Raw genomic sequence first — 26297 nt, 5'->3', positions numbered from 1 at the left:
TGATGAAATCAATCTGGCTTGAGCTCAATGGTCCATGTGTAACCGCCATTGTGGTTCTTGGTCATGAGACGTCGACTTGCTGTCGGGTATTCTGACCGCAATGTGCCCCCTGTAACTAGGCCCTGCAATGCGAGTACTTTAGCTGTGCGCTACGCTAGCCCCAATGCATCACAGCGCATCGGCGTAGGTATCCCATAACTGTGCGGAGGAACACAACACGGTAGTCAACAGCGCGTGTCTTGCCAACTGGATTGGATGTACTTCCATTTGAGGTGCCCAACAAAAGCCTCTGAACTTCACTAACCAACAGAAATTCAGCCGCTTCTTTGGTGGAGACGATCAATTGGTTTTATTACCCAATAAGGAAATTCGGCCAGCTGTCCCCTCCAGACATCATCACCACAACCGTTTGCTCCCTTCCCATCCATTCAATCTATATAAAGAAGCCCATCGCTCATCGCATCTCATTTTGATTTGTTGTTTCTTCATCTTTCTCCTCTTTGAAGACACACCCAGCCACCATGGTTCCCCCAGTTCGCACAGAGAAGAATGAACAGGCGGTGGCCTACGCCAAATCCCTGACCCACGTCCCCTGGTGCGATGACTACGAAAAGATGATCTCCGGAATGCTGTACAGCTGCATGGCTCCCGAGCTGGTCCACGCCCGAAACCGAGCACGTCGCATGGCCCAGAAATTCAACACCTATGTCCCCGAAGAGGAGGCCACGGCGGAACAAGTCGCCGACAAGAGGGTTGCCATGATCAAGGAGCTGTTCGGCAAGGTGGGCGAGGACATTTACCTCGAGCCGAGCTTGCAAGTAGACTACGGCTGCAACATCACCATTGGAGATCGGTTCTATGCCAACTTCAAGTAAGATATCTCGCCCTTCTGCGACTGTTCCAAGTGTTCTTTCCTGACATTGTTTAGCACCGTCATCCTAGACTGCGCACACGTCACCATTGGTGACCGCGTCATGTTCGCTACTGGTGTGAGCCTAATCACGGCGACGCATGAGACTAGCTTGCAGTCCCGAAGAGACAACATTGAGTATGCGGAGCCGATCACGATTGAGGATGACTGTTGGCTGGGGGCCAACGTTACGGTGCTTCCTGGAGTTACGATTGGCAAGGGCTGTACCATCGGTGCCGGAGCGGTTGTGAATAAGGATGTTCCTCCCTATTCAGTTGCTGTTGGAGTTCCAGCCAAGGTGGTTGGTAAAGTAGATCCGATAGATTAATTGGTTATTAGAGGGACGTTCATATCAAAGAGCATTTGTTCACGTTATCCACAAACAGATTTGACGTGGTGACAATCTCTACTAAATACTTGTGAAGTAACTACGTTGATGACGGACTCTCCAAAAAGCCATGGTCACTACAGAAGGCCTTGTACTATCATCGCATCACCTCAAATAGACGATACGTCTTCAGCAGCTTGACTTGCAATATGTCAGATCAAGGATTTTTTGATGACCCCTTCTTATCATATGATGGCGGCCATTCCCACCTCTCGTAATTTGTCAAATAGCCTGCTCGCCTTCAGTGGCACGAGGCTTTTGTCCAATCCATGAGTATTAAGTGCCATACGCATGCACCTCAGGGTCCCTAATCGCTTTGCGGACCAAGGCAAGGAAGACCTCAATCTCCGTCCGCTCCATGCCCAAAGCCGCCAACGGCTTACTCGCCGCCGCACCCAGGAAGTCCTCAGTCACGGTTCGCATGTACATGCCCACCAAGCGCAAGGTCTTGTCCTTGGGCCAAGTCCCGACAGGGACCTTGTACGACTTCTTCTGCACGTTGACGAAGCCTGCCTCCTCCATGATTTTACCGACGCGAGGTCCCACCTGTATATCGATGTTGAGCTTCGGCATGGCCTGGCGGATCTTCTCCCAAAGCTGCAAGAGGTACCAGTCGTCAGGCATTGTGCCGTCATCGCAGGCGACGTTGGCGCTGAAATCCTGAGTCTCGACCCACGCACCAGGCTTGAGATTGCTATGAGGGAGCAGTTAGTAGCCCGAAACGAAATGGGGACTGGAAATCTTGTATGCTTACGCATAGACATGTTCAAGCAACTTGGGTAGGTCATGAGCCAAAGATGCGAGGTTCCGCATGTGGATGAAGTCGAAGTTGTCGCCAGACTGAGCACAGTCAGCCACAGAAACTTGCACATTTTGCACATTTTGCACATTAAACTTACAAGCCATTCGTCCTCAACGTCATCGACGATGAAGTGAACATTTGGGGGCACCCTTGAGACTGTTAGTGGGAGGGCTGACGTAGAGATTGAATTCATGTACAAACCAGTCCGATTGAATGGGAGAGACAAGTCTAAGCCAGTCACTTCTGCAGAGGGATAGAGATCTCCGACTAGCAGGGATCCTATCAGTGAATACCTGCCTTATGGCACTTTATGTGACAGAGTTGCCCGTAAGCTAGAATCAGACGCACCTTCTATCGCCCAGGTACCTGTAAATCTGTAAATACACGTTCGTGTTCTCAAGACAAGTTTTATGGGGTCGGGCTCACCAACTCCGGTTCCTAGATCCAGAATCTTCCCAGGTGTTTCGCCAATTGGTGCATGGAAGAGTTTCCCGTCGGTTAATTCCATGACCATGGCGTGCTTCATGTCCTCGCGGTTCTGTTCAACATCGTCGTTTGGGATGGGATACTTTCCGTCCCGATAGTAGTGATACCTAAACCTCGTGAACAAAGCCGCGATGGTATTTTATTTCGCTATCCAGTTCTTACCGTCTTCCGTTGGCGTAAGCATGCTGCAAGATGGATGACGTAACAGAAGCCGATCCAGACGAGGACGATTCCCATTCCTGGGGCTCGAACTCGTCCTCACTTTGGCCAGCATCGCCCGCCTCGATCGGTTCCGGGGGAGCTTGTTCGGTGGTGTCTGCCATTTTCGAAATTCAATACTGTGATATTAGAATTGAACGACTTGATCAGCTGCGTCATGCATCGTGCTGGAGCCTCTGCGCGTGCATCTTGGGCGAGAGCAACGCTAGCAACCGAGGGGCGGGGAAGTTGAAAACGTCCAGCCAGTCCGTCGCTGTCACCACGATGGGGCGCGCTGTGATTGGTGGAGACTGAAATAATATGCCTCAAAGAGTCGCCCGAATCATATCTCGTGGCGACAAGACTCTAGACCTTTATCCCTATCTTAGTGCCTTCGAACGAGAGAGAAGCCGATGACAGTCTCCCTTGCGCAACCACCCGCGCGACTGCCCTTGATCCATACCTACCTTGGATGACCTAGAATGAGGATTAACCTCGGCGTATAAGATCAAGCAAAAATGCCTTCCCGCTGAGCTGGCTGAATGCAGTTACTCGGGACTTGTTAAATGCTATAGGAATGCGGCCAAGGATAATTAATTGGGTAGATAGGATTGGTATTTGGTGATGATCGCATCCAGTCTAATGCCTAAAATTACACTCAAGGACAAATCCCTGGTCATGACGCGCTGAACTATGCTGCCCGGTTCCTCGTGCCCAAACTTTACAATTGCCCAAAACATCAAGCTTACTCCTTGCCAAGTGCGCGCAGACGGACGTAACAATCTTTGGGCTTGAACGTGAGACCTTCCTTTGCGGCATACCCAGACAGCTCCTCCGGGCATTGCATCAGCTCAAAGTTCCACACAATCAGCGTCACGATAATCCTTAATTCCAGGTACGCGAGCCTACGTCCGAAACACCCACGTGTGCCGAGACCGAAAGCAAGCTGAGGGCCGGCCTGCTGGTCAAACTCGCCATCGACAAGCCAGCGGTCAGGCTTGAACTGGTCGACGTCGTCGTCGTCCCAGACGCGGGCCTTCGCGGCGAGACTGGACTTGCTGCGCTTGGAGTCGTCGACCGGGATCGCGGGCTTCATCATGCTGGGTCCCTTGCCGAGCATCATCACGACGGTGCCTTTCGGGATGTGGTGCCCCAGGAGCTCGGTGTCGCAGGTGGCTTCGCGGTCGATCAGCGGGGCGGCGCCGCCGCAACGGAGGATTTCTTCCATCGTGGCGTCCAGGTAGTGGATCTTGGTGTTCGTGATCTCCTTGATGCTGGGGCTGCGGCCCTCAGCTGCGGCGTCGGCGAAGCCGGCCCGGAGAGCGTCGCGGAGCTTCATCTGCCTGTCGGGGTTGTCTGCTAGGAGTTTCACACCCCAGCACATGGTGGTGCTAGTTGTATCGTGGCCTGCGATGACTACGCCGAAGACCTGAGAGAGGTTAGCAAACTATGAGTACGAAGTGATGATGAAAGAAGTCATTACTTACCTCATCAATCATAATAGGGCTGAAGTAGTCGGGCTGTCTACCCTCGTTCTCTGCCATCTTCTTCTCTCTGAGCACAACCAGCTCGACAGCAGACAAAACCTTCGTCTCCTCCACGTTGCCACTCTCCTTGAGGCGTTGCAGCGCTTTGGCGATCTCCTCCTTGACGTACGCCTGCTTGATTGCCATACCCTTCACAATCTCAGGTCTCCTCTTGACAAACCACCACTTGATCCTGGGAATCGGGGATCCCAACAGATGCTCGATGGCGCCGGCCAAATCCAAAGTTCCCGTGATCTTCTCATCACATTCTCCGTATGGGAAATCCATGGGCTTGTTGCCGGAGGTGGAAGCGTTTCGAAGTCGTTCAATATCCTCGGCCTTGAGACTCTCCACGGCTTCCAGTGAGGGCTTGATGGCGCTGATGGGGAAGTTGCCGCCAAAGGTGAAGGCATTCACGGCGTCCAGGGCTCCATAGTAGATGTCCAACTCAGCAGGGAAGGGCCGTCCGTCAGCCATCCGAGTCTTGTCGTTCCAGAGGTCGATGAGTCTCCGCACGCCCGCATACACAGCAGGGCCGGCAACTTCGTTGAGGAAACCCGGGGACATGAGGTCCTGCAAAAGCCTTCGGTGCCGCTTCCATTCGCTGTCCGTCTTCAGATGGATGTGGTGGTCCGGCGCACTGCTCTCCAAGAGATCGGCCGTCGCGCGCGATCTGTCGAATTCTTTGCGCCGCATGAGGATATCCTGCGCCTCTCTGAAGTCGCACAGGACCAACATGGGCCGGTCGAGAGGACGGATGAAGACCTGGAAGAGCGGCGAGCCGAACTTTGCTGCCTGCTCCTGCAGCCAAAGGTTGAATTCTCCGGTGCGCTTGATGCCTTCCATCAGGGAGGGGATGTCTCCCAGGACGCTCTTCGTGGCGCTCACATTGTGCGGGATGTTGGATATCGGCTTGGGCAGGGCCCATCGGTAAATGGCGTAGATGAGCACTACGGCTGCGATAGAGAGAAGGGCATATGGCTTTGCGAGAAGGCTCGCGTCGGTTGAGCCAGAAGGCACGCTGATGCCTGGCATCCTGATGTCTGTGAGAGGTCGAAATTACCGCGATGCGTGACGTCAAAGAGGGTTTCGGACTCTGCCAGCGAGCGGCACGGCGCTTTTTAAATCATCAACACGCGTGAGGGTTTGAGACGTAGTCGGACATCTAGACGGAGCATCGGGCTGGACCATTCGTCCGTTTTCTAGATGAAGTTTAAGGGTCCGGTGGGAGAAGCATGGGGCAGTTCGCAGCTCGTCAGGCTCTCCGCGGGCGGGCAACCGGCAGAAACCCATAAGAGTTTGGTGAAGCCGCCACGGGAGCAGAGTGGGACACGAACGTCTTACCAGACGCGGCAATTCACTCGTCGCAGAAAATTGATGTGAGTAGGGATGACCCCCGTATGTGAGCCGTGTGGCCCCCGCGAGGCCCCGCCTGTCTCTACCAGGCTTTATTGTGCCATATTCACTGGGGAGCAAACTCTCTAAGAATGGACGAATGATATCGATCGAAACGGAAGGCTCCAGATTGTATGCTCAATCTGCCCTAAGCGGGCGTCCGCCGGACTGATGTTTGGTCTCGGTTCCGTTTGTACGGGAGAGCGGCTGAACACCGGACTCTTCTTGGTTCATCCTATTAGATTGGAAACGGGCCAATCAGAGTCACTGGAAACGCGTAACTAGTCAGTTCTTTGAGGCGCGATGAATGAGGTGGGTTTGTTCCGACCGGATTTGTGTCTCTGCCACTCTGGTGGCTGAGAGTGATTATCGCGGTTTCGTCAAGAAGCCCAGGCCCCATGTGCCTGATGTCACCTAGTCCACTCCCGGCAGAGGCCCTTGCTTTTTTGTGAAATGCCAGGCGATACACAAGCAAACAAGCGGTCAGCCCAGTGCCAAAGAAACGTGGCGACGGCGTCGAGGCCGTATCCAGTTTGAGGTGCATTCGCGATGCAAAAGCGGACGCTTATGCAAACCTCACGCGATGTCATCTCTGAAATCTTGAGCTAAATGAGATCCGCAGATAGACACGATGTTAAGCGATCGGCAACATAGAGTGAGACGCCGGAGACATTTGTTCATATTTGGTTAGTCTTGGGTTCGCTAGCAGGGGCCACAGCAGATTGAATTGCGGCAAAAAATGAGACGAGTCACGGTGCACAACTTTCGGCAAGCGACATCAGATGGAAAAAAACAAAAACATCAAAAGACAGAACCCGTGGTGGATTTAAACCACTGAATCTCCCCGAGGTGGGCTCGAACCACCAACCTCCAGATTAACAGTCTGACGCGCTAGCCAATTGTGCCATCGGGGATGAGCTCTGAATGAGCTGAACAGGTTGTTGACGTCGCAGCGACGGGAAACGTGTTATCAATCTTCAGGACCCATTTAGGCGGCTGTGCGGCAAGTCTGAACCCTAGGGTGCGGGCCGCAAACGTCGGTAGTGAATGTGGATGTGACTGTTTCTGACCAGAGAACGCGAGTAATTCGTCACCAAGCTCCCTGACAGGTGGACACCACAGGGGCGTTGGCTCCGCTGTATTTCGAACCGAGGACTCGACCCCTTCTGCAATCTCGATTGCTTTCTGCAGGAGGACGTGCACTGGAGGGTTTGGTTGGAGTCTTTGTCTTGACTGTTCACGATATGTGGTTTCAAACGAGCCTGCATTAGACAACCATAGTGATTTCAATCGTGCCTTGGAGATAAGCCTTGATTTCCAATGTTGAAGAATATTGTTTATCTCAACGCTGAGGCTCGGACTTGGCAGTGAGAATTCTACACAGCAGCAGCCCATGATAAGTATTCCGTTAAAACTTCTCACCACCCAATCCCTTCAAGTCATCTTCAGCGTTCTGAACTTCCGGTACAGTAGTTTTTGCAAAAGCAGAAGACTTGATCCGTGATTCAAACAGAAAGTCAAGATCGGCGTGGGTTCTTCCCTTGGTCTCAGGAATCTCCAGCCACGACACGAAGAGCACTAAGATGCTAGTACCCGCGAAGAAGAACCCAATTCTACCTCCCCAATTCGCCTCGTCTGGGTTGTAGAGATAGGGCGTAAAGAAGCTGAAGATTCAGGCTGCGATAGATTGCGCGGCAAGGCCGATGCCGGCGGACTTGGATCGGAGCCGGACGCAGGAGATCTCGGAAGCAATAACCGGAACTGCGCTGGCGACGCCGAAGCTGTTTAAAACCCGAAAAGAAGAAGAGCGACTCCAACGAACCTACGAATGGTTTTAGTCACGAGCTAACGTCAAGAGAATATCCTTCCGAACTCACCATCCAGCCGCGGAGGTGCTGAAACAGGCGGCAATACCCAAAGCAGCCCAAGAAAAGATATCAAGAACGATGCTGATAAGAATCATTGTTCTTCTGCCAAACCTCGGCACTGTATACCACGAGATCATGTTCGCAACCATGTTCGCAACCATATTCGAGGCCACACCAATGAGGTTAACCATGAGTTAGTACTTGGCGGACATGCCAGCCATGGTAAGGAAGTAAGCCCCGTTCTGCAACAGTGCCATGCCCACGAACTGCTGAAGGATGTTGAGGAAGATTATGATGCGCGTACGACGCAGATTGACGCCCTGGAAGCATTCGCGATAGGTTGGGGGACCTCTGCCCTGGGCCGTGTCATCATCCTCGTGCGCTAGTGTAGCCTGAATTCTCTGGAGCATATTTTGACCGCCGGCGGTTCCAAGCTTTTGCAGTGACTTTTCCGCTTTCTCTATGTTGTCCTGGGAGATCAACCATACCGGGCTTTCCGGCAGCAACAGAGCGGCGATGACGGCTACTCCGCCAAATGCCCATTGTGTAGCGAATGGGATCTGATAAGACTCAGAACTCAGGTTGCCGACTTCGTTGTAAACGATCGTGATCGCGAGGAGGTGTCCGAAAGACTGTCAAACAATAACGTTAGCATCTCTCTTTACGGATCAGCTTGGAGATCCGCTTGCTTACAACGTTGAAAGCATAAAGCCCAGGACGACACCACGAAGATTCTTGGGTGCGATCTCAGAGATGTACGTCTGACAAGCGGACATGAGCACGCCACAGCCCATTCCAATGATGATCTTGGCGAATAGGAACAAGACCCTTCTGTCAGTTGTACCGGAAGGCATGCCCGATGTGAAAGCTGCAGCTGTCCCTGCTATTCCCAAGATGCTCCCGAGGAAGAACGTTGCCCGCCGACCGAAGCGGTCTTGGGACCACCCAGCGAGTATGGAACCTCCTGCAGCGCCGGCTTGGACAAGACCGTTCCACAAGCCGAGCCACAGCGCTGGGAGGATTGACGTTCTGCCGTAACCATCCCCAAAATCTTCACTATTTTGAGGTATTAGCTCTATTTAATTACGAATAAGTCAGAGATGAAAACTAGTCGCACTGGGCTATACCGGAACTTTGGAAGAGCTGAGATAGCCCCAACAACCACAAGATCGTATCCGAACATCAGCGGCCCGATGTTGGCGAGGATCGCATACAAGACCACCTTGCGATGGCGGAGAATGGCTCCCCATGGACGTTCCACAGGTGCCGACTCTTGCTGAACTTCGCTTTGGCCTGGCCTTTCGACCATTTCGACGTTAGACTTGGGATCTGTGTCGCCACTCATGATTATCGAAGAGCAGCTCGAATATAATGGAAGCAGGGTCTGGCTCGCTCGACTTAAGCTGAATTCTGCCCGCTTGTGTGAACCTTGCCTTTATAGTGCGTTCAAGCTATCGAACTCAATCTTGGAGAGACCCGGCAACCTGGCATGCACCCCAGAGTTTTCGATGTGTTCCCCAGACTATCCCCCACGCTTTCACAATTCTCCCCGAATCCATCCCCCACTCCCCGCACGAACCCCAGACATGCGAGTCGTGTGTCCCGTGAACTGGGTCGCAGTACGGGTGATATTCCTGGCGGACTACTCCGCGTCTTTCTTTTATCTCTAGATATGGCAATTGGCATTGGCAGTCAGGGCCTGTGTGAGTCCAACGGAACGGAAGCATGGTGGGCAGGCGAAGTGGGGGAGCTTCCGAGGTGGCGGGTGATCCTGGCCGGGAAAGCCGGCAGTGAGGGACGGCAACGGCAGATCGGAGCCCGACCGGCCGATACTTTGGCGGATGACCCGAAGTTTGTGTATCCCATATTTCGACAAATAGGGTGCGACATTTGACATGTCAAAAGTGCTTGCTCATCACCACTTGGAACTTCACGATCGGGGGCAACCACATGTACAACCGACGAATCAGCCAAGACTTCTTCATCAACAACCATGCTCAAGCCCCAGGCCAATTCCACCAGAGAGCTGGTGTCTCTCGATGGCATCTGGAACTTTGCCATCGCTGACTCGGTCGACATTGAAACGGATGCACCCTGGGCCAAAACCATTCCATCAACACTGCAGGTGCCAGTCCCAGCCAGCTACAACGACATCTTCGTGGACGAGAAAATCCGCAGTCATGTTGGCTGGGTCTACTACCAGCGCCACGTCACGGTCCCCCGGAGCTGGGCCACACAACGTTACCTCCTACGTTTCGACGCTGCGACACACCACGGCCGCGTTTACGTCGATGAGAAGCTAGTCGCTGATCATTCAGGCGGCTACACCCCCTTGGAGGCGGACATCACCGACGTCGTCAAACCAGGACAGAAGTTCCGGCTCACCGTTGCTGTTAGCAACGAACTTACTTGGGGGACGATACCGCCCGGGCGAATTGAGGACCTCGCCAATGGAAAACGGAAGCAGCATTATCAGCATGATTTTTTCAACTATGCCGGGCTTGCGAGATCGGTGTATCTTTATTCAGTGCCTCAAAACCGCATTAAAGACATCACTGTGGTAACAGAAATTGGCGGTAACAGCCAAGGAGTCGTCGATTTTGAGATTGAAACGACACATCCTGTCACGGACGACGTTGTTGAGGTTCTGGTCTTTGACGAACAAGGGTCTCTTGTGGCGTCTGCAAACACTTCCAAAGGCCGGATCGAAATCGAGTCGGCGCATCTTTGGCAACCCGGGGCCGCCTACCTGTACCAACTGCATGCCAGAGTTCTCTCCGCGCCTGGATCAGCCGATGTGCTAGACACCTATGAGCTCTCCTTCGGTATCCGAACAATCAAAGTCGAGGGCAATCGCTTCCTCATCAACGGTAGCCCCTTCTACTTCACCGGCTTCGGCAAACACGAGGACAGCCCCATCCGCGGAAAGGGCTTCGACCCAGCCTACATGATCCACGACTTCAACCTCATGTCCTGGATGGGCGCCAACTCCTTCCGCACATCTCACTACCCGTACGCCGAAGAAGTCCTGGACTACGCCGACCGCCACGGCATCGTGGTCATCAACGAGACGGCCGCGGTGGGTCTGAACCTTGGCATTATTGCGGGCATGTTCGGCATCAAGCCGCCGCCGACCTTCTGCCCGGAAGCGTGCAGCGACAAAACACAGGCCGCCCACGAGCAGGCGCTCCGGGAGCTGGTGGCGCGCGATAAGAACCACCCGTCCGTGGTGATGTGGACCGTCACCAACGAGCCGGCCTCCGCTGAGCCCGGCGCGCGGGAGTACCTGGAGCCGCTCGTGTCGTTGACCCGTAAGCTGGACCCGACGCGGCCGGTGTGCTTTGCGAACATGGGCTTTGCCACGTTTGAGAAAGACCGCGTGACGGACCTTTTCGATGTTATTTGCTTGAACCGCTACTACGGGTGGTACTCGCAGACTGGAGACCTGGAAGCAGCGGAGAAGGTGCTGGAAGATGATCTCTTGGGATGGCAGGTGAAATACGGGAAGCCCATTATTATGACGGAGTACGGTGCGGAGGCGTTGTCTGGGCTGCATTCTGTGACCGACTTGCCGTGGAGCGAGGAGTACCAAGCTAGGTTCTTGGAAATGTTCCACCGCGTGTTTGACCGAGTTGACAGCGTCATCGGTGAGCATGTGTGGAATTTTGCGGATTTCCATACCACATCTGGTATCCATCGTGTAGACGGAAACAAAAAGGGGGTCTTCACGCGAGACAGAAAACCGAAGAGCTCGGTCCATGTATTGAAGAAGAGATGGACAGAAATGCCGAAGAAGGCTCTGTCTTGAGACTTTCTTAGTCAATAGAATCATTCAATTAAGCATGCACTTCAACAGGCCACATGGGTTTTAAGGGTTTTTAATCTCTTTTTAAGGTTATTAGAGCGTATACTGGTATCCATACAACCCCCAATAACATTACAATGGCCAGCACTTGATCGAATCATCCGAGTCCGGCACACAGCGCCCTTTTCATCTCGTGATTTTCTCATGATCGATACTGTCTCATCCCTTTCATCCAATCATGTAGTGTTGATGGGCTTTCATACCCGGACACCCATGCCTTCCCGGTAATTAAATCGATTATGCGGTGGAGGCGTCGAAGTCGAGGGCGGTGGAGGCGTTGCCAGCCTCATCCTCGTCCTGCTTGATGTTGTTGTCGAGCTTTTTCTGCTCGGTGGCCATCTTGTCGGCGACGTCCTCGCCCTGGGCCTGCTGAGCCTGCAGCTTCAGCATGGTGGCGGTGAGCTTGAGGACCTTGTTCTTGATCTTGCCGCGCTGTTCATTGCACAGTTAGTGACGTCCTTGGTTGCTTGCAAAGATGGCTGAAGGTCTTACCTGGAGAGCATCGGCCTCCTCGCCGGTGGCGGCCTCAATGGCAGGGTTGAACGCCTCCTTCTCGGCGTCGTTGGCGATCTGGTTGACGCTGTTGAGGAAGTCCAGATCGGCCTTGCTGACGGTGCTCAGGTCGGTGGGGAGACCGGAGAGCTTGTCGAGAGCCTCCTGCTTGGCGGTACCGGCGGTGCCGCCGCTGATGGAGAGGTCGTTGAAGGTCTGGGTGGAGAAGACGTTGTTCTGGCGGGCGGCCAGGGGAGCGGCGGCGGCGAAGGCAGCGAAGCCGACAGCGACGAGAGAGAACTTCATTTTGAAAGGTTGGAAAGGGGGGGGGGGGGGGGTCTTGGTGACTTTGAAAAAGTTGTCGAAAGTTAAGAAGAGACGAAAGAGAGGGACCCAAGAAGAATGAATGATCAAGTGCGTTAGGAAGAGATTGAAGACAGCACAGCTGTTTTGAAGAGAAGAAGAAAACAAACAAGGTTGTAATGATTGTAGAGCGTGATGAGGAAAGGAAAGAAGAGGCGGATTAGAGGAAGATCGAGCTGATCTTTATAGACTCGTTCTTCAGACGATCGTCTCGTCCGTTCACACTTACGTGCCTGATTAAGCTGCATGGTTACATTGGATCATTGGATGTTTGCCTCCCATCTTTCCCACTTTTGGCAGGCCCCCTCGTTCTCGTGATGGGGAGACAACCGAGCAAGTGCTTCCATTCGGCCCCTCTCCCCTCGGATCTGATGTGCCCCAGCTGTCGCAGTCGCCATGGTCGCAGCGGCCGCTGAATGCGCACCACTCAGACAATGGACTCAAGATGGGATGGCAGGGTTCGGAAGGGCGGTTGAGACGTCAAGGTCGCGAATATGTCATCTCAGAGGCTGCAGGTCAGCCCGCCAGCCTCGAAGGAGGTTCCAGAGTTCGTGACGCATGGGTGCGATGAAGCTGCCAAGATGTTGCGGCTGCCTCTGCTAGGCCTGATCGGGAAGCTAACTGACGACCGGATCTGGCGTGCGCGACAGGGAATGCCCTGCCTGAGCGCCTGTCGTTACAACTTTGAGGCTCGTGAGGCTCTGTGGAGTTGTGTTAAGGTGCAAAAGGGGTCTCTGAGTGGCTGACATGAACGACAGAGGGGGGGATGGATCATGGACGAGGTGAAAAGATTGGGCCCGGGGTTGAGACGGAGGCGCTGCTACGAGAAACTGGGGCCCTTTCGAGGGACGGTCTTGGCGATAAGCCAAGCCAAGTCGGCCTCGAGCTCCGACACTTAGCGGTATTGTTCCATCCCAGGGTCCCGGGTCTCCTACTATCTGATCCGGCTGTAGCACCCAATGGGAGATGCACTCGCAAACCGTCAATAACAAAGAAGAGTTCCGGAAGTCGACTGTTGGTTGATTGAGTTGGCGGGAAGGCTCCGAGCTTCCCCACCACCAGGGGGGTTTCACGACCCTTGCCTCATACTGCCAAGCTTAACCTTCAGACGCTGTGGAGGACAATATTGGGACGGCATCAGCTTCGTCCGTGCCCACATCTGTCATGCCCATTCTTTTTTTCTTCTTTCCTCATCACAAGAGCCTTGGAGACGTCGGTCTGGCGGGGTTGGCTCACCACCGGCTTTCGTCACCGCCTGGATGATGCGAGAGATGCGAGTTGGAGTGAGCTCTCTACCCTGTGTCGGTGATCCCACGGAGATCCCAAACGCGACGACCGAAAGACGAGATTCTTTGGGCCTGCTGATGCGCGTTTGGCTAGGCAGAATATTCTTACATTTCGTCCCATCTTGCGCCAATGTCGCGAAACTTTCTTTGACGTCAGCTCTGACAACTTGTCAAGTGAATCAACTGACACTCAGGTGAACACCTCATCCCGACGGCATCCGCACACGGCATAAGCCCAATCTTAGATGTTTGGACGGGAACACGTCCTCCCGAGCACGGTGGACGAGTCGCCGATGACGAAGACTGTCATTCGAAGACGCCCGCAGGTCCGGTCGGTAAGAGGAACAAGGGTGCCTCTGGCGATTCAGGAACCAACCTCGCATTTGCCCCCAACAGACTTTCGGGAAGCCAGGAGACTAAGAAAACAAGGTAGACGCGCTACTTGCTTAACTGTCGCTAGTGCAGCCTGAGCCTACCGTAAACACTGGATCCCCCGCGTTGGCCTGCTTTTCCGGTCCTTTTGCGCATTTCCCCCACCACATCCAACGGCCCAAATGCCTGTCAAAACCCGCCCAGGGGCCGAGGGACACTGAAACGGCTCGTCGCCCCCTCAAAGGTTAAGCGCTGCGGGGTGGCATATTTTTGGGGCCAGGCGGATTGTCATATGTGTGTCATTATTGTTTGAATCGTGCGAATCCCTGATGTGAGCGCTGAGAAAGGCAACTTCCCTAGGGCATACATACATACGTACTCTCATTCAACATACAAACTCATAGCCTGTTCGTCGTACTCGCTTCTGAAACCATGCCTATATCGACCACCAAAAGTCATCCGCAAACGCAACATGAACCGGATAGATCCTCCAAAGAAGCGACAGACTCGTGACCATGGGCCAGAGGACGGAAATGATCAGGGACGGATGTCCATCAATAACAGCTCACTGTTATCTGCATGGTCATCCCACTCCCCGTCTCTTTTTCTGCCCATGATCATCTCATCAACTGAGAAAACTCCTTCGCAACTTTATTCTCTCTCCATTGCCATTTCTCACTGATCTTTGCGCGTTGTTTCTTTCTTCATTACAAGTAGATGGTTACGGCGACGCCGACAACCAATGCAACACCAGCCATTATCGTTGGTAGCCCAGCAAAATTGCTGTTGGCGCCAGAACAACCATCATCGCCATTATTGTGGTTGGTCTTGGGCTTCGTCGCGCTGTTGGTGCCGCCGTCAACATCGCCCGTCGTCGCGCGCTTGCACACACCATTGGCTGTTGACGTCGCTGCCGATGCAGGCGTTGTTGACGTTGACGATGTCTTGCTCTTCGCGCTGTTCAACTTGTCGTGGCCGCCAATGATGGTGATCGCCGTCGACCACGAGGCAGACTCGGAGCTCGAGAGAACTGTCTCGGCGGCAGCGGCGTTGTTGGCGCCACCAACAGAGCATCTTGCCGTCGAGCCTCGCGTGCAGTCGAATGTTTCAGATCTTTTCAGGTAATGTTAGTTCCTTGTTGCCTTGGAAAACCCGCTGCTGCCTAGAGCGGATGTTGCGGCGTGTTACCTGAACCCGATCTTCATGGTGCTGTTGCCGTAGGTCAGCGTCACGCCGCTGAACTGCGAGCACGACGCCGCTGATCGAAAGTTTGACGTGCATGCCAACAGGAACTCGGTCGAGGACGGAGCCGCCGTGATGACGGACGCGTAAATGTTTTCGCCGGCGCGTGTGGAGCGCGGCGGCAGCCACACGGTCGACTTCTCCGTCTTTGTCGACGACTGGGCTGCGACCGGGCTGACGAGGCCAACGGCGGCGGCAAGGAGTACAAGTTGTTGCAGAAACATCATTTTGTACAGCCACAGCAGTTTCAGTTTCAGTCTCTATCTTTTGCGTTGGACGTTTCGACATTCACAGCTTGGAACGTGCTACTAGACGATGATGCCGTTATATCTTATGCTTATCTCTAGGTACTTTGGCATCAGATGAGCGCCCGGGACAGCAGCGTTTTCGGTCCTCTGCCCTCTCTTAATGACCTCCCGCCCGGGGCGGAATGGAGGCCTCGTGCTCCGCCCCGATCTGTCAGACGGCGAGGACGTTGATTGGCGCTGTTCATCCAGGCGGGCACGGTTGGTTGGCTCTGTGCAGTTAGTGACGATGCGGTAAGAAAAGTCGCGTGGAAGACCGAATATCCTGGGCTGTGTTGCCGCCCGGTGTTGGTGTTGTTGGAAGACTGCAGCGGTGTTGGCGCTCTGCAGTAGGTGCAGCATGTTGGTCCAACACGCTGAACAAACAACAAAACAGGCTGCATGCCAAGGAATTCCCCTCTGTAATTCTGAGGTTGGAGCAATCTCGCCAAAGCTGCGCCACGAGAGACTATTGGCCAGGGGGCCAGAAATGACTCTTCGCGTCACATTTCAGCGAGCTGTGCCGCTTATAGACTACCGGGATTAAATGTTGAAGAAAACTTTGGTGATGTCGGTGAAACTGGTACCAGACGTTGGACCCTTCCTTCGAGCACACCATATGGATAGCCGTGACGGTGGTTTGTCCGGACCCTCGATGCATAAGCCCGGCGACTTCGGCGGCCCACGGGGACCGTCCGCCGCGGCGGGGCCACTGTCCCGGCCCCGAGGAAACCGGCGCTTGGTCCCGCTCGTGGGCTACACTAGAGTAGAGCGTGCTTCCATCTCTGCAATCGGTTCGTTCGGGAGTGTCAAGCATGGGTGAATGCGGCCAACGGAAGGGCCCGTTGCAATTTGAAATTGACAGGCCAGACACGTTGCGACTACAGCAAACCCCCATACATTTGTCACGACAAGATTGCTACACCACCTTTCCGTATCCACACCGGGGTTGTATGCTCCCACCCACATTGGCACCAACACGAATTTTGCGTGTTTGCGCGTCAAAAAAGGGAGCACCGCCAGTGACGGAATGTCGGCTCGCGCCACCCACTGGGACCAACATGCGGCGAGCAGCCTTGGGAAAAACTGGTAGGCGTGAGGAGGCGAGTGGGTTATGCCCCATCAGATAGATGAGGCATAACCAATCAGGGCTGCAGGTCGCGTGACATTTCTCTTGTTGGGCCCGAAGCGCTTAGCAGTGGAGAGGCTCGGCGCGTCCCGTCCTCCCGACTCAATGATGAAAGCTTGCCTCTCCGTCGCATTTGCCCGCTCTCCTCTAGAAGCTCCACCGCCGCCCCAACTTCGTCAAACCACTCTTCTTCCCCGGGGCCCTGGGCTCTTTACTTTTTTTTCGTACTGTTTTCTGGCTAGCCTCAAACCCGCGACGAGAGCATGTCCTCCTCTGCCGTCAATCAGAGACACCACTCGCCACATCACGCTACTGCAAATAACTCACCCGCCGACGACGAGGGCATCGGCGACGATGACGACTACCTCCTGTTCAGCGCGGAGCCGGACGGGTGGAAGTCTATGACTTCGTCAATAAAGAACCATGTTCATTACGGAGGCAGACGGTACGAAGATTCCCATTCGGCGCACGTTCAGACTTCACCGCCTGTTGCCTGGAGTCTTCGAGCTGATGGAAGCCAACAGGTATCACCGCTACAGAGATGGGAAATACCCCTTTCCGAACGACATGGTCGAGCAGGGAAGAGAATATCTGAAGCACGATATGATTACGCGTGTGACCGAGGGCCGACGTTTCCATGCGCCGATCGGGAGCCACCCGCAGAAGATTCTCGATTTAGGCACCGGCGTAGGTAAGTGAGAGCAAAGTGTGTGAAGTGTTTGCGACATGAGCTGACATTCAATATCACTGTAGGCGTCTGGGCTATTGAAGGTAACAAGAGTCTTCGTTAATGGCCTGTTGCATCTTGGGACTAAATTTTGTCCAATCTAGTCGCAGACACATATCCTGGGGCGCAGGTCGTCGCCGTAGATTTGTCTCCAATACAACCAGACATGTAAGTGATGTCTGGATATTGTTTGCATGAGGACAGCCACTCACACAATTTAGGATTCCAGGAAACGTGGACTTTTTAATAGACGACATTGGAGACGAGTGGGTGGATCCTGTGAGTACCTGAAACCCTCACGAGAATTTACCAATTGCATGCCGGAGGCCGTCTCTCATGCTATGCTTTATCAGATAAGCAATGACTTCGACTTCATACATGCTCGAGACTTCCTCCCATACATAGCCGATGCTTCAATGATACTAGATAAGGCGTACAAGTTAGTTTATTCTGGTTCTTCTGTATCTAATCATATTATCACCCCCACATCTAACAATTGTCTCCAGTCACTTAAAACCAGGGGGCTGGATAGAAACCCAAGACTTTAATGCCGTCTTGTCATGTGACGATGGCACAATGCCGGATGATTTTCCCGTCACCGAATTTTGGGCACATCTGCAGACGGCTCAACAGCGAGCGGCATGCGACCTTCGAATAGCAGCAAGGACGGGAGAACTCCTGCACCAAGCGGGGTTTATAAATGTGCAGTGCCGGACGTACAAGATACCAATCGGCCCCTGGGCTCACGACAACGAATTACAGCAGCACGTGGGAGGGCAAATGCGTCAGGTGTGCGCAGATTTCCTGGGAGCAGCAGGTGTGAAACCGTTCTCGAGCTTGGGAATGACGGAGACTCAGATCCAGGGATTACTGGCAGAAGTGAGAGAGGCATTGAATGATGACAGCGTGCATACATATATGGTGTTTTGTTCTTGGGTCGGGCAAAAGGCGGCATAGCGATGGAATATTCATTTATCGATATCAATATCAGAGGCACTTCCGTTCATTTTTCTACATCATGGGTTTAATCTTCAGGTTCTAATATTGAACATTACCACTCCTTTCACAGTTCTAATCCCACGGCGGAAGGATGCTCGGGCTCTTTCGTTGTTTCTATCTTCCCAGGGAGGCCACTGCCGCTTGCCGTTGAAATATGTAGAGAGCCGTGATGGTCCCCGCATGACCAGGGTTATATGACGTTGTAGGGCCAATATCTTGAAGCCGCAGGCAGCCTTGTCAAGGGCCTGTTGTCAGAATGTATCTTTTAAGGGTCCATTTACCAGTCCATAACATGACCTGCGGAAATTTGCTTGTACTAGCTGAGGTGATACCTGAAACCCAATCTTCGCCACGAAAGTAACCACATACAACCTATTCCGGACTCAATTTTCTTCCATACCGGCAACCTATCCACAAGTTCCTGAGATGGCGCGCTCGATGAGTTAGTCAAAAGTGGCAGGCTCATTTTTCAGCTTCGTTCTCTGGCATCAGAGAAGCCTTGACGTGCGTGACTGCCTTTCAAACTTTTTTCAATGCGTGGTGTGGCATCGCATAGGTCTCTGAACAGTTTCAGGGAAGCGTCTAAGAATGTAGAGTCGAACGACGCTGACGGGGCTAAGGCTAGGAGGTGCATTCAGCCGCCCCCCTAGAAAGCCACCTCTCGCAACACCGAAACCCAGAGATTCGCCTAGAGTCCTATGTGTGAGGTCATTTTTAAGGTTATTCGGGTCGCTCCGCTAGATTGATGTCACCATCAGCATGTGTCAATCATCCTAGCATCGGGCTTCGCAGGGCTGAAAGCTATACGCATTCTTTTAATGTGTTTGGGCGCGTAGCTTGCCTTGAAGTCTCCGAAATGAAGGCAAATGAATTCCTTGGGACAGACTTAACCATGACTCCTCAGCTAGCCCTTGGTCAAGATGTTTCGAGGGCAGCGCGACGCATGTCGATTCAGCCGTAAGGCTAAAGCATTCTGTCGTGTTTCTCAAAGTCTCCATCCCTGGCTGAGGATGACCGGCCAAAACATCACGGCCAGAAAGTTCTTCCATGGTATAAACTATTTAAAGGGAGGGCACCTCGCCCTTTTTCCTCCCTTCATCAATTCATCTACACATAGTCTTTCGGCCCACTCATTCACCTATCGACTTACAGTTCTTTACGTCTTGACATTCATCCATTCTTTTGCGCCATCATGAAGACCTTTTCGGTCGTCGTTGCCCTCATTGGCGTTCCCTCGCTTGTGTCCGCAGCCATTTGTAACAATAACTGTGGTCGCGCGGTCGCAGGAACAGCCCGACAGAGCCCTCCCTTCGCAGCCCGACAGTCACTGTGTGAAGCTTTCGTGTCCACCACAGTCACCGTCACTCCAGGGTAAGTCCTCTGTCCTAATAACCGCTGCACGCATGATTCTGCGTTCTCATGACAGAAGCTAATATTAGGTAAAGGGCTGTGACCGTCACTGCGAACCAAGTTGCCCGTCGCAACGTTCACGCGCCCCGACAGGCAGCTCCTGTCATCACCGGTGCTGTCCCCGCCTACGCGAGCGCTTGCGCCGACGCATCCGCGTATTGGTCGGCTTGTCAATGTTTCTCCGGCGTCTTGCCTACAACCGTCACCGTCACAGCGGCGGCTCCGGTTGTTACAGTTACCCGCAGTGCTCAGAGCTCGTCGGTTGTTGTCACCTCTTCGGCTGTAGAGAGTTCTTCGGCTGTAGAGAGCTCTTCGTCTTTCGTCACGATCACTCAAGTGTCTTCTTCAACTCGGACATCCACAATCACGTCTGCAGTGGTGTCGTCTGTGGAGTCTTCTGCGGAGGCTTCCTCTACGGAGGTGTCTTCCACAGAGGCATCATCCACAGACACGTCGACTAGTACAGGATTTTCAGCCACCGAGACCCCATCTCCCAGCTCCGCTACGCCTGTCGAGTCCTCCACCTCTACTACTCCCTCGGCCGACAGCACTACTGTCAGCATCGGCAGCACCTGCACTCCTACTACCGTCTTGCCCAGTCCCACTTCTCTGATCTCTGGGGGCGATGATCTTTTCGCGAGCGCCTTACTTCCCTTCCCCATCGGCGTTTTCGGATCGTATGAAACGACCGTCTATGCCAGCAGCAACGGGTTTCTCTCGCTTTACTCTGGCTCTGGTGAATACAGTAACGAGCCGCTTCCCTCCAGTGAAATTCCGCCCGTTTCCATTTTGCCATGTTGGGATGACCTGTACATCCAGACCCCGAGCCAAGCCGTCCAATACCAGGTCTTTGGTTCCGATGCTGGCAGCCGGAACGTCACCTTCGAGTGGGTGGCCGTGCACTTCGGCGAGCCAAGCCAATTCTACCACTTCACCGCCACCTTTGAGGAGGCCCAGCCTGGCATTGTCACTTACCGTTACTACACTACGTACGATAAGGGCGAGAGTGCAACTGTCGGTGTTCAAAACTTGCGGAACGGTAACAACTTCTCCGTTCAAGTTGGGTACAACTCGCGAGGATCTGTGCCGGACAGGAGCTTCCTTCGCCTGGACACCACTGGTGCGGGCACTTTCACCACAGGAGCATTTGAGACCACTGAGTGCTAAGCCAGAACTATCCACCAGAGCAGGGCTTTCTTTTGTTCTCATTTTGTCGAGTGGTGTGGAAGAGTTGAATCTCATTACTAGAAAGCATGCTTTGACTGTCAAGAGGCCACAGCAACACGCTTGACATCTGTGGGCTATGGCATGTTAGGCATCTTTCTTGGGAAGCTCCGGGGACGCAGATCACCTTCATTTGTGACGGAGGTTTATTCGGCGGGACAGCAATGTCAGATACAGACAATGAGTATGGTTTCGAATCATTGCTATACTGCTCAGTGAGAGAATCAAAATAAAACGCTGTCCTGAGATCTCATTATAGCCAGTGGAAGCAAGACGCCACAGCAGCGTATGAACTTGGCGGTTAAAGCGCCGCAATATAAAGCTGCGGTAGGTCGCGGAGGCGGGCACGAATTCCGGCACGATCATGAGGCCTGCGTCGGCAAACCCGCACACAATCTTGGCGAAGAGGGGAAGTTGCGCAGTCAAGCGGATGTGTTGCCCAAATCGACGTTCAGATTGAAAACAACTTGCATGAAAATCCTTCTTCATTGGTCCCAAAAGGCAATCCTGTCCTTGTTGGTGCAGCGGCAGCGAACCCGGATGCAAGCAAATCGTGATATGTTTGGTCGGATTTCATGCCGTGCCAGCAGCGGGTCTGTTAGTCGATGCGTTGGTTAAGAAATTTACATGCTCAAAAGAACGTTCTCTCCGGTTGTTGATCGCTTGCTTTCTTCTCTCTTTCTCATTGCCGTTCGATCCTCCACCAAAGAATTGGCGTCTGTCATATCCAGAACTGCAACGTCAGGCCTCAAGTATAGGAATCACCAGCGAACCTCCCGGCCATAGCGCTCCAGCGCCTGCGCAGAATCCGGTATCTGCCGCCAAACTCCCTTCTTCTGAGATAGAGGCAGCCTCGGTGCCGAAAGAACCTTCGACAGTTGAGCCAGCACCGCTCGAGGTTGATGACGCCACCGTAAGTGCACCCATGCAGTCGGAGCTGTAAATCAAAATTCTGACGGCAATAGGATGACGACAGCTCTTCGATCGACGAGCGAATGTAAAAGCGCTTGGTTTAATGACGCTTTATTTCGCTGACCATCTCAGCACCACATACACGAAATCGCTTTCATCAAGCATCGTTGACTATCCAGTAGACTACGGACGAAGATATCATGCTTTTCGCCGAGGAAGTGAGTCTCGGTTTTGAGACGTGATCACTGCGTATTTCTCTAACCTCAAAGTAGCTTACGTACTTCCGAATGACGATGTAAGTTGTCATTACAATAAGGCCTCGCACGTTCCTGATAATTGCAGCTGGAGATGGAGCGCTTGGAAGGACCCATGCCACGGCAGTGAAGGCCATCGGAAACAGACTCTATCTAGCACCGCTTGAGAAAGACAAGATTCAGAGGATACTTGACATTTGCACAGGGATCGGTATTTGTGAGTATTGACCGCTATTTCGGTCGAAGTGATGGCAAGAGGATGATTTGAAATGTATAGGGGCGATTGAAATGGCCGACGTTTTCCCAAACGCCGAGGTTAAGTGCTCCAGGGGTTAGGCTCATGGCATTATTGCTAACAAAATTAGATTATCGGCAACGACTTGAGTGCTATTCAGCCCGGATGGTAATGCATTACGACTGGAAACTAGTATGAGTTCAGAACTAAGACTGATACACTTAGGGTCCCCTCCAATGTCAAGTTCGAGATCGATGACGTCGAGAGTTTGTGGGCTGGAGTCGAAAAATACGACTACGTATTCGTCCGACACATGCTTGTCTCTATCGCTGATTGGCCCAAGTTGGTTCGCAACGTCTTCAAGTAAGTTTTGACTCTCCCTGCGGATTCAGAAACAAGGCTTTATCTAAGTGTGGTGAGCTTTCAGATATCTCAACCCTGGGGGCTGGGCCGAGTTCCAAGATCTGAATTCGGAGTATTATTCCGACGACGGAACCTACACCGAGGAGCATATAACACGCAAGTGGAATAAGCAGTTCGTGGACGCTTGTGAGTCTATGGGTCGGACTGGCTGTCCCGGACTAAAGCTGGAAGACTGGGTCAAGGACACTGGATTCCAGAACGTGAAGCACTACAAATTCAAGCGCCCCATAGGTCCCTGGGCCAAGGATCCCTAACATAAAGAGGTCGGCATGCTGAACTTGATACAAACCCTTGATGGGCTGCAGGCCTTTTCTCTCAAGCTCTTTTGCGATATCTTAGGGCAGACGAAGGAGGAGGTCCTTATGATGCTGGCGAAGGTCCGACAAGAGATCAAGAGCAGTACGCTCCATGCTATGTTCGATCAGTATGTATACCGGCTAGGGATCGTCAAGAATCATGTCACTTGTGGTAAAGGCGCTAATACATCGATAACCACGTTGTCTACGGACAAAAGCCGGAAGGTCAGTCCGAAGAGTCAGACGAAGAGTGAGAATGCACAGACATAGGGGCCTTCCTGGTGCGTCTGAAAGCTTCCTATGTGTACGGAACACCCGGAAGATATGACCCACCGTTGCTATGGTACGAGAAGCATTACATGTACCCAACTCGAATGGAAGCCTTCAGACCACGCCTGAGTACAAATGATGATATCGAATTCGCCTTTAGCTCTTGCGCTCGGTAAGGGTATTTATTTGCTTACAAATACAGACGGCTATCTATACTCCTTTAATGCATCATTGGCTTTTTAGTCGGACGATGTCTTGACCACCACCAGATCAACGGTTCTTGAGGTGACCCTTTTGAAGTGCAAACGGTACAAGATTCATGACCCAAAGCTAGTGAAATGGGCGCCCCCAGGGTGGATTTGATTTGTGTAAATAGGCCTACAATTTCAATCCTATATCTGAAGGGGTTCATGAACAAAATTTCTTCGTCTGTTGCGCGCCAAGGGAAACATACTGCAAATGGATACCGGTCAAATATCCTTTAAATCGAAGGACTATCACACAATTCCGATGTACCATTTCCTTGCGCTTTGTTTTAGATAGCCAACCAATCAGGTGTTGATGGGATCGAAGTGTGAGGCAGACAGACAAGCCCTCCATAATGACTGCGGAATACCGGGCTCACTCTTCGGCATAGTTCCGCTCTAGTGAGTCCAGAGATTTTCCGGCTTAACTACAACGATCACGGGACAAGCGCGCGGGGCAGTCAAAGAAGTCAACCACTACCATGCCCGGATCCGGACATCTTTGCCACGAGGTTAATAATCGTAAGTTTGGTGCAATAACTTAGTCATTACGGTAGGCAATGCCGGAAATCTAGACCAGGGTCATGCATCTCGATGTCCTCAGGCCATCTTTATCGCGGCGGCGTGATGTTGTGTAGTGCTTCCATGTATAAAACGGCTCGGATCATTAAGCTTAGAATAATCCAACGAGACCCAGCAGCATGTTGAACAGTATGGCAACACCATAGAATCCATCTCCAGAGGTGTTGGCGAGGTTGTAAGACTTCCAGAATACCTATCAAGCCCCAAATGTGTTCCTAGTGTCATGGCCGCCTGTCGACCTACAGTGCCGCCGGCGGTTCGCCGGCAGTTGGGTATCATCTCGGCCAACCCCCCGGGAATCAGTCGCTTTTATGGAACCTTCCGTCTCCATGTGTCCGGCGAATGTACTAAGGGTCCTTCAGGGCGTCACGCATGTATGGGTGCGTCGGTACAGCGTGGTCTGGTGTGAATGCTGATATCCACGTTTTTGCGTGGTCCAGATCAGAAGGGCGGCAAATTCCATCGCAAGCGCTTCAAGGAGTCTGGGCCTCCTGGTGCCGAATGCACAGGGTGAATAACGTGAGAAAACGTTGTGCTGAAAGCGCCCAGAATTTGCCTGCCTTGGCACTCCATTGAAGAATCGGCGGGATGACGGCCAGCTTTTGACTCTTGGCGAGATTCTTCAAGTCATTGACGTTACACGAAACCGGTCCACCTTCTGCTCCAAACGTTCCAAAGAATCGTCAATGAGGGATTGCCGAGGATTTGTTACTGCTCGGGCAATCCGCCAAGAGACCTCTCACGTTTTCGTGCGAGGCAGTGACTGGAATCAGCCGTGTTCGTTGAAAATAGCCGGTGAGCAGTTCGAGACACTGCCACCAGTTGCTACTGTTTCGTCGAAGATTGGCGTGTCTCTGCAGAGATTGCTTCCAATTCCGGTGGAATGGCATCATACTGGCAGCCGAAAGCACTTGGCAACGTAATGATAGGGGCCTGGCAGCACCACAGAGTCGGATGCATCGTGTTGCTCCGGCGTTGAAACAACATGGTACCTCTCACGATTGTCAGGGTCCAAAATGCTCGAGTCTGGTAAACAAGACGTTTTTCGAAACACGCCGTGTCTGTGAAATGATTCGGATCCTGTCGAGATCTAAGCCCTTCGCATTTCGCGATTTACGCACTTGACCGATGCCATTGTGATCGATAATCATCTAAGGCGTGCCTGGTGTCCCAGCATCTTGGTTATCAACGGGAGCTCGACTCCTATTTCGACGCCGTCTTCGCCAAGGTGCACCGCCGTCCTCGCGAAGTTCGCAAAGCAAAGGGAAACTCCCGAACATCACGATTGTCAATGGCTGAGTTCCCAAAGGTAAGTGAAACCATGTCTTAAAACGAAAAATGCTGCCGACCCCAACGCATTCCTTTCAGGAACACCCAAGGTCATCTCTCCACGCTTAGATCAAATACGTACGCCACCAAAGCCCCCATCGAAGCTAGCCCCGCGACTAAGCCCTGGCTGTGTCCCCGGCGCCTCAAGCGGCCTTGAAGGGGGCTTACGGTAAAAGAGGCACGCTGTGTTCCGGTGACGCATACAGTTAAAACATGTTGTTCGGTACTCCCATACGGTGTCGAGCCAGCCGTCTAACTCGGAGGTCCTGCCCAGATTGTATGGAAACTGCCGACTGTCGAAAGAGGCTCGTAGCTTCAAAGCAGAACTCCCGACCAATCCCTGTCCGGCATTTGGATTTCACCACCTGGAATCAAGACTTCCAGCCAATTCAAGGGCGCAAACATGCTTCGGCGGGTCGGAGTGAGGCTCGCCGAGAGGGCTCATCGCCGAACACACCCTCTCTGATCAATATGCTGGTGTCGTGACCGCTGTCATCTGAGACCCGTCCCTGATGCCCAAAAGATGTTCCAGAGTCTCGGTCGCGTAACCAGTCTCCTGGTGCTCGCGGATAACGTGGGCCTACGTCCTTTCTTCTGTAGTCAAGAAATCCCATATGCACGTCCGGGCTTCCCAGCTGGCATTGCTCACACTAGGCTTGTCATGGATGGTAGCTTGAACTTGAATGACTTTGACAGCCCCAGTGGTCTGGGCCGGGTCTTCCGCACCCGGTCAGCCACCTCGCCATCGCTCCCGTGGCTTACACGACGTCGCCCCGTACGCCACG

At 53.0% G+C, this 26297-nt stretch overlaps 10 protein-coding genes across 10 annotated transcripts; 5 read left to right on the top strand and 5 right to left on the bottom strand.

Annotated features, from left to right (window-relative positions):
- Window positions 1–521: 521 nt before the first annotated feature.
- On the top strand, window positions 522–1238 carry at (Sophorolipid acetyltransferase; the record flags this gene model as incomplete). The annotated part of the gene is made up of 2 exons (XM_037319629.1): window positions 522–871; window positions 929–1238. The coding sequence occupies 2 exons, from the start codon at window positions 522–524 to the stop codon at window positions 1236–1238; spliced, it is 660 nt and encodes a 219-aa protein (XP_037181964.1).
- Window positions 1239–1574: 336 nt separating this feature from the next.
- CGCA056_v004373 (Secondary metabolism regulator LAE1) lies at window positions 1575–2909 on the bottom strand (the record flags this gene model as incomplete). The annotated part of the gene is made up of 7 exons (XM_037319628.1): window positions 1575–1992; window positions 2053–2138; window positions 2198–2249; window positions 2298–2367; window positions 2449–2466; window positions 2527–2693; window positions 2749–2909. 7 exons carry the CDS (start codon window positions 2907–2909, stop codon window positions 1575–1577), a joined length of 972 nt encoding a protein of 323 aa, XP_037181645.1.
- A 620-nt stretch (window positions 2910–3529) lies between these two features.
- CGCA056_v004372 (Cytochrome P450 monooxygenase TRI13) lies at window positions 3530–5345 on the bottom strand (the record flags this gene model as incomplete). Its single annotated transcript, XM_037319627.1, has 2 exons — window positions 3530–4213; window positions 4272–5345. 2 exons carry the CDS (start codon window positions 5343–5345, stop codon window positions 3530–3532), a joined length of 1758 nt encoding a protein of 585 aa, XP_037181970.1.
- A 2422-nt stretch (window positions 5346–7767) lies between these two features.
- On the bottom strand, window positions 7768–8918 carry fmqE-3 (MFS transporter fmqE; the record flags this gene model as incomplete). The annotated part of the gene is made up of 3 exons (XM_037319626.1): window positions 7768–8205; window positions 8293–8629; window positions 8701–8918. 3 exons carry the CDS (start codon window positions 8916–8918, stop codon window positions 7768–7770), a joined length of 993 nt encoding a protein of 330 aa, XP_037181967.1.
- Window positions 8919–9566: 648 nt separating this feature from the next.
- uidA-0 (Beta-glucuronidase) lies at window positions 9567–11381 on the top strand (the record flags this gene model as incomplete). Its single annotated transcript, XM_037319625.1, has 1 exon — window positions 9567–11381. The coding sequence occupies one exon, from the start codon at window positions 9567–9569 to the stop codon at window positions 11379–11381; it is 1815 nt and encodes a 604-aa protein (XP_037181644.1).
- Window positions 11382–11675: 294 nt separating this feature from the next.
- CGCA056_v004369 (uncharacterized protein) lies at window positions 11676–12236 on the bottom strand (the record flags this gene model as incomplete). The annotated part of the gene is made up of 2 exons (XM_037319624.1): window positions 11676–11870; window positions 11931–12236. 2 exons carry the CDS (start codon window positions 12234–12236, stop codon window positions 11676–11678), a joined length of 501 nt encoding a protein of 166 aa, XP_037181035.1.
- Window positions 12237–14658: 2422 nt separating this feature from the next.
- CGCA056_v004368 (uncharacterized protein) lies at window positions 14659–15420 on the bottom strand (the record flags this gene model as incomplete). Its single annotated transcript, XM_037319623.1, has 2 exons — window positions 14659–15064; window positions 15140–15420. 2 exons carry the CDS (start codon window positions 15418–15420, stop codon window positions 14659–14661), a joined length of 687 nt encoding a protein of 228 aa, XP_037181034.1.
- A 1449-nt stretch (window positions 15421–16869) lies between these two features.
- Window positions 16870–17624, top strand: laeA-9 (Secondary metabolism regulator laeA; the record flags this gene model as incomplete). Its single annotated transcript, XM_037319622.1, has 5 exons — window positions 16870–17051; window positions 17131–17297; window positions 17360–17377; window positions 17438–17501; window positions 17555–17624. 5 exons carry the CDS (start codon window positions 16870–16872, stop codon window positions 17622–17624), a joined length of 501 nt encoding a protein of 166 aa, XP_037181031.1.
- A 1900-nt stretch (window positions 17625–19524) lies between these two features.
- On the top strand, window positions 19525–20909 carry CGCA056_v004366 (uncharacterized protein; the record flags this gene model as incomplete). Its single annotated transcript, XM_037319621.1, has 2 exons — window positions 19525–19703; window positions 19778–20909. The coding sequence occupies 2 exons, from the start codon at window positions 19525–19527 to the stop codon at window positions 20907–20909; spliced, it is 1311 nt and encodes a 436-aa protein (XP_037180743.1).
- Window positions 20910–21130: 221 nt separating this feature from the next.
- On the top strand, window positions 21131–23044 carry CGCA056_v004365 (Secondary metabolism regulator LAE1; the record flags this gene model as incomplete). The annotated part of the gene is made up of 9 exons (XM_037319620.1): window positions 21131–21181; window positions 21712–21879; window positions 21932–21963; window positions 22011–22096; window positions 22151–22173; window positions 22498–22535; window positions 22593–22730; window positions 22795–22916; window positions 22962–23044. The coding sequence occupies 9 exons, from the start codon at window positions 21131–21133 to the stop codon at window positions 23042–23044; spliced, it is 741 nt and encodes a 246-aa protein (XP_037181863.1).
- Between the last annotated feature and the right edge of the window lie 3253 nt (window positions 23045–26297).

The sequence above is a fragment of the Colletotrichum aenigma genome (assembly GCF_013390185.1).
Source record: "Colletotrichum aenigma strain Cg56 chromosome Unknown KSG_Cg56_contig03, whole genome shotgun sequence".
NCBI classification, from domain to species: domain Eukaryota; kingdom Fungi; phylum Ascomycota; class Sordariomycetes; order Glomerellales; family Glomerellaceae; genus Colletotrichum; species Colletotrichum aenigma.
The sequence above is the reverse complement of the archived record's forward strand: the minus strand, read 5'-3'. Positions and strand labels throughout refer to the sequence as shown.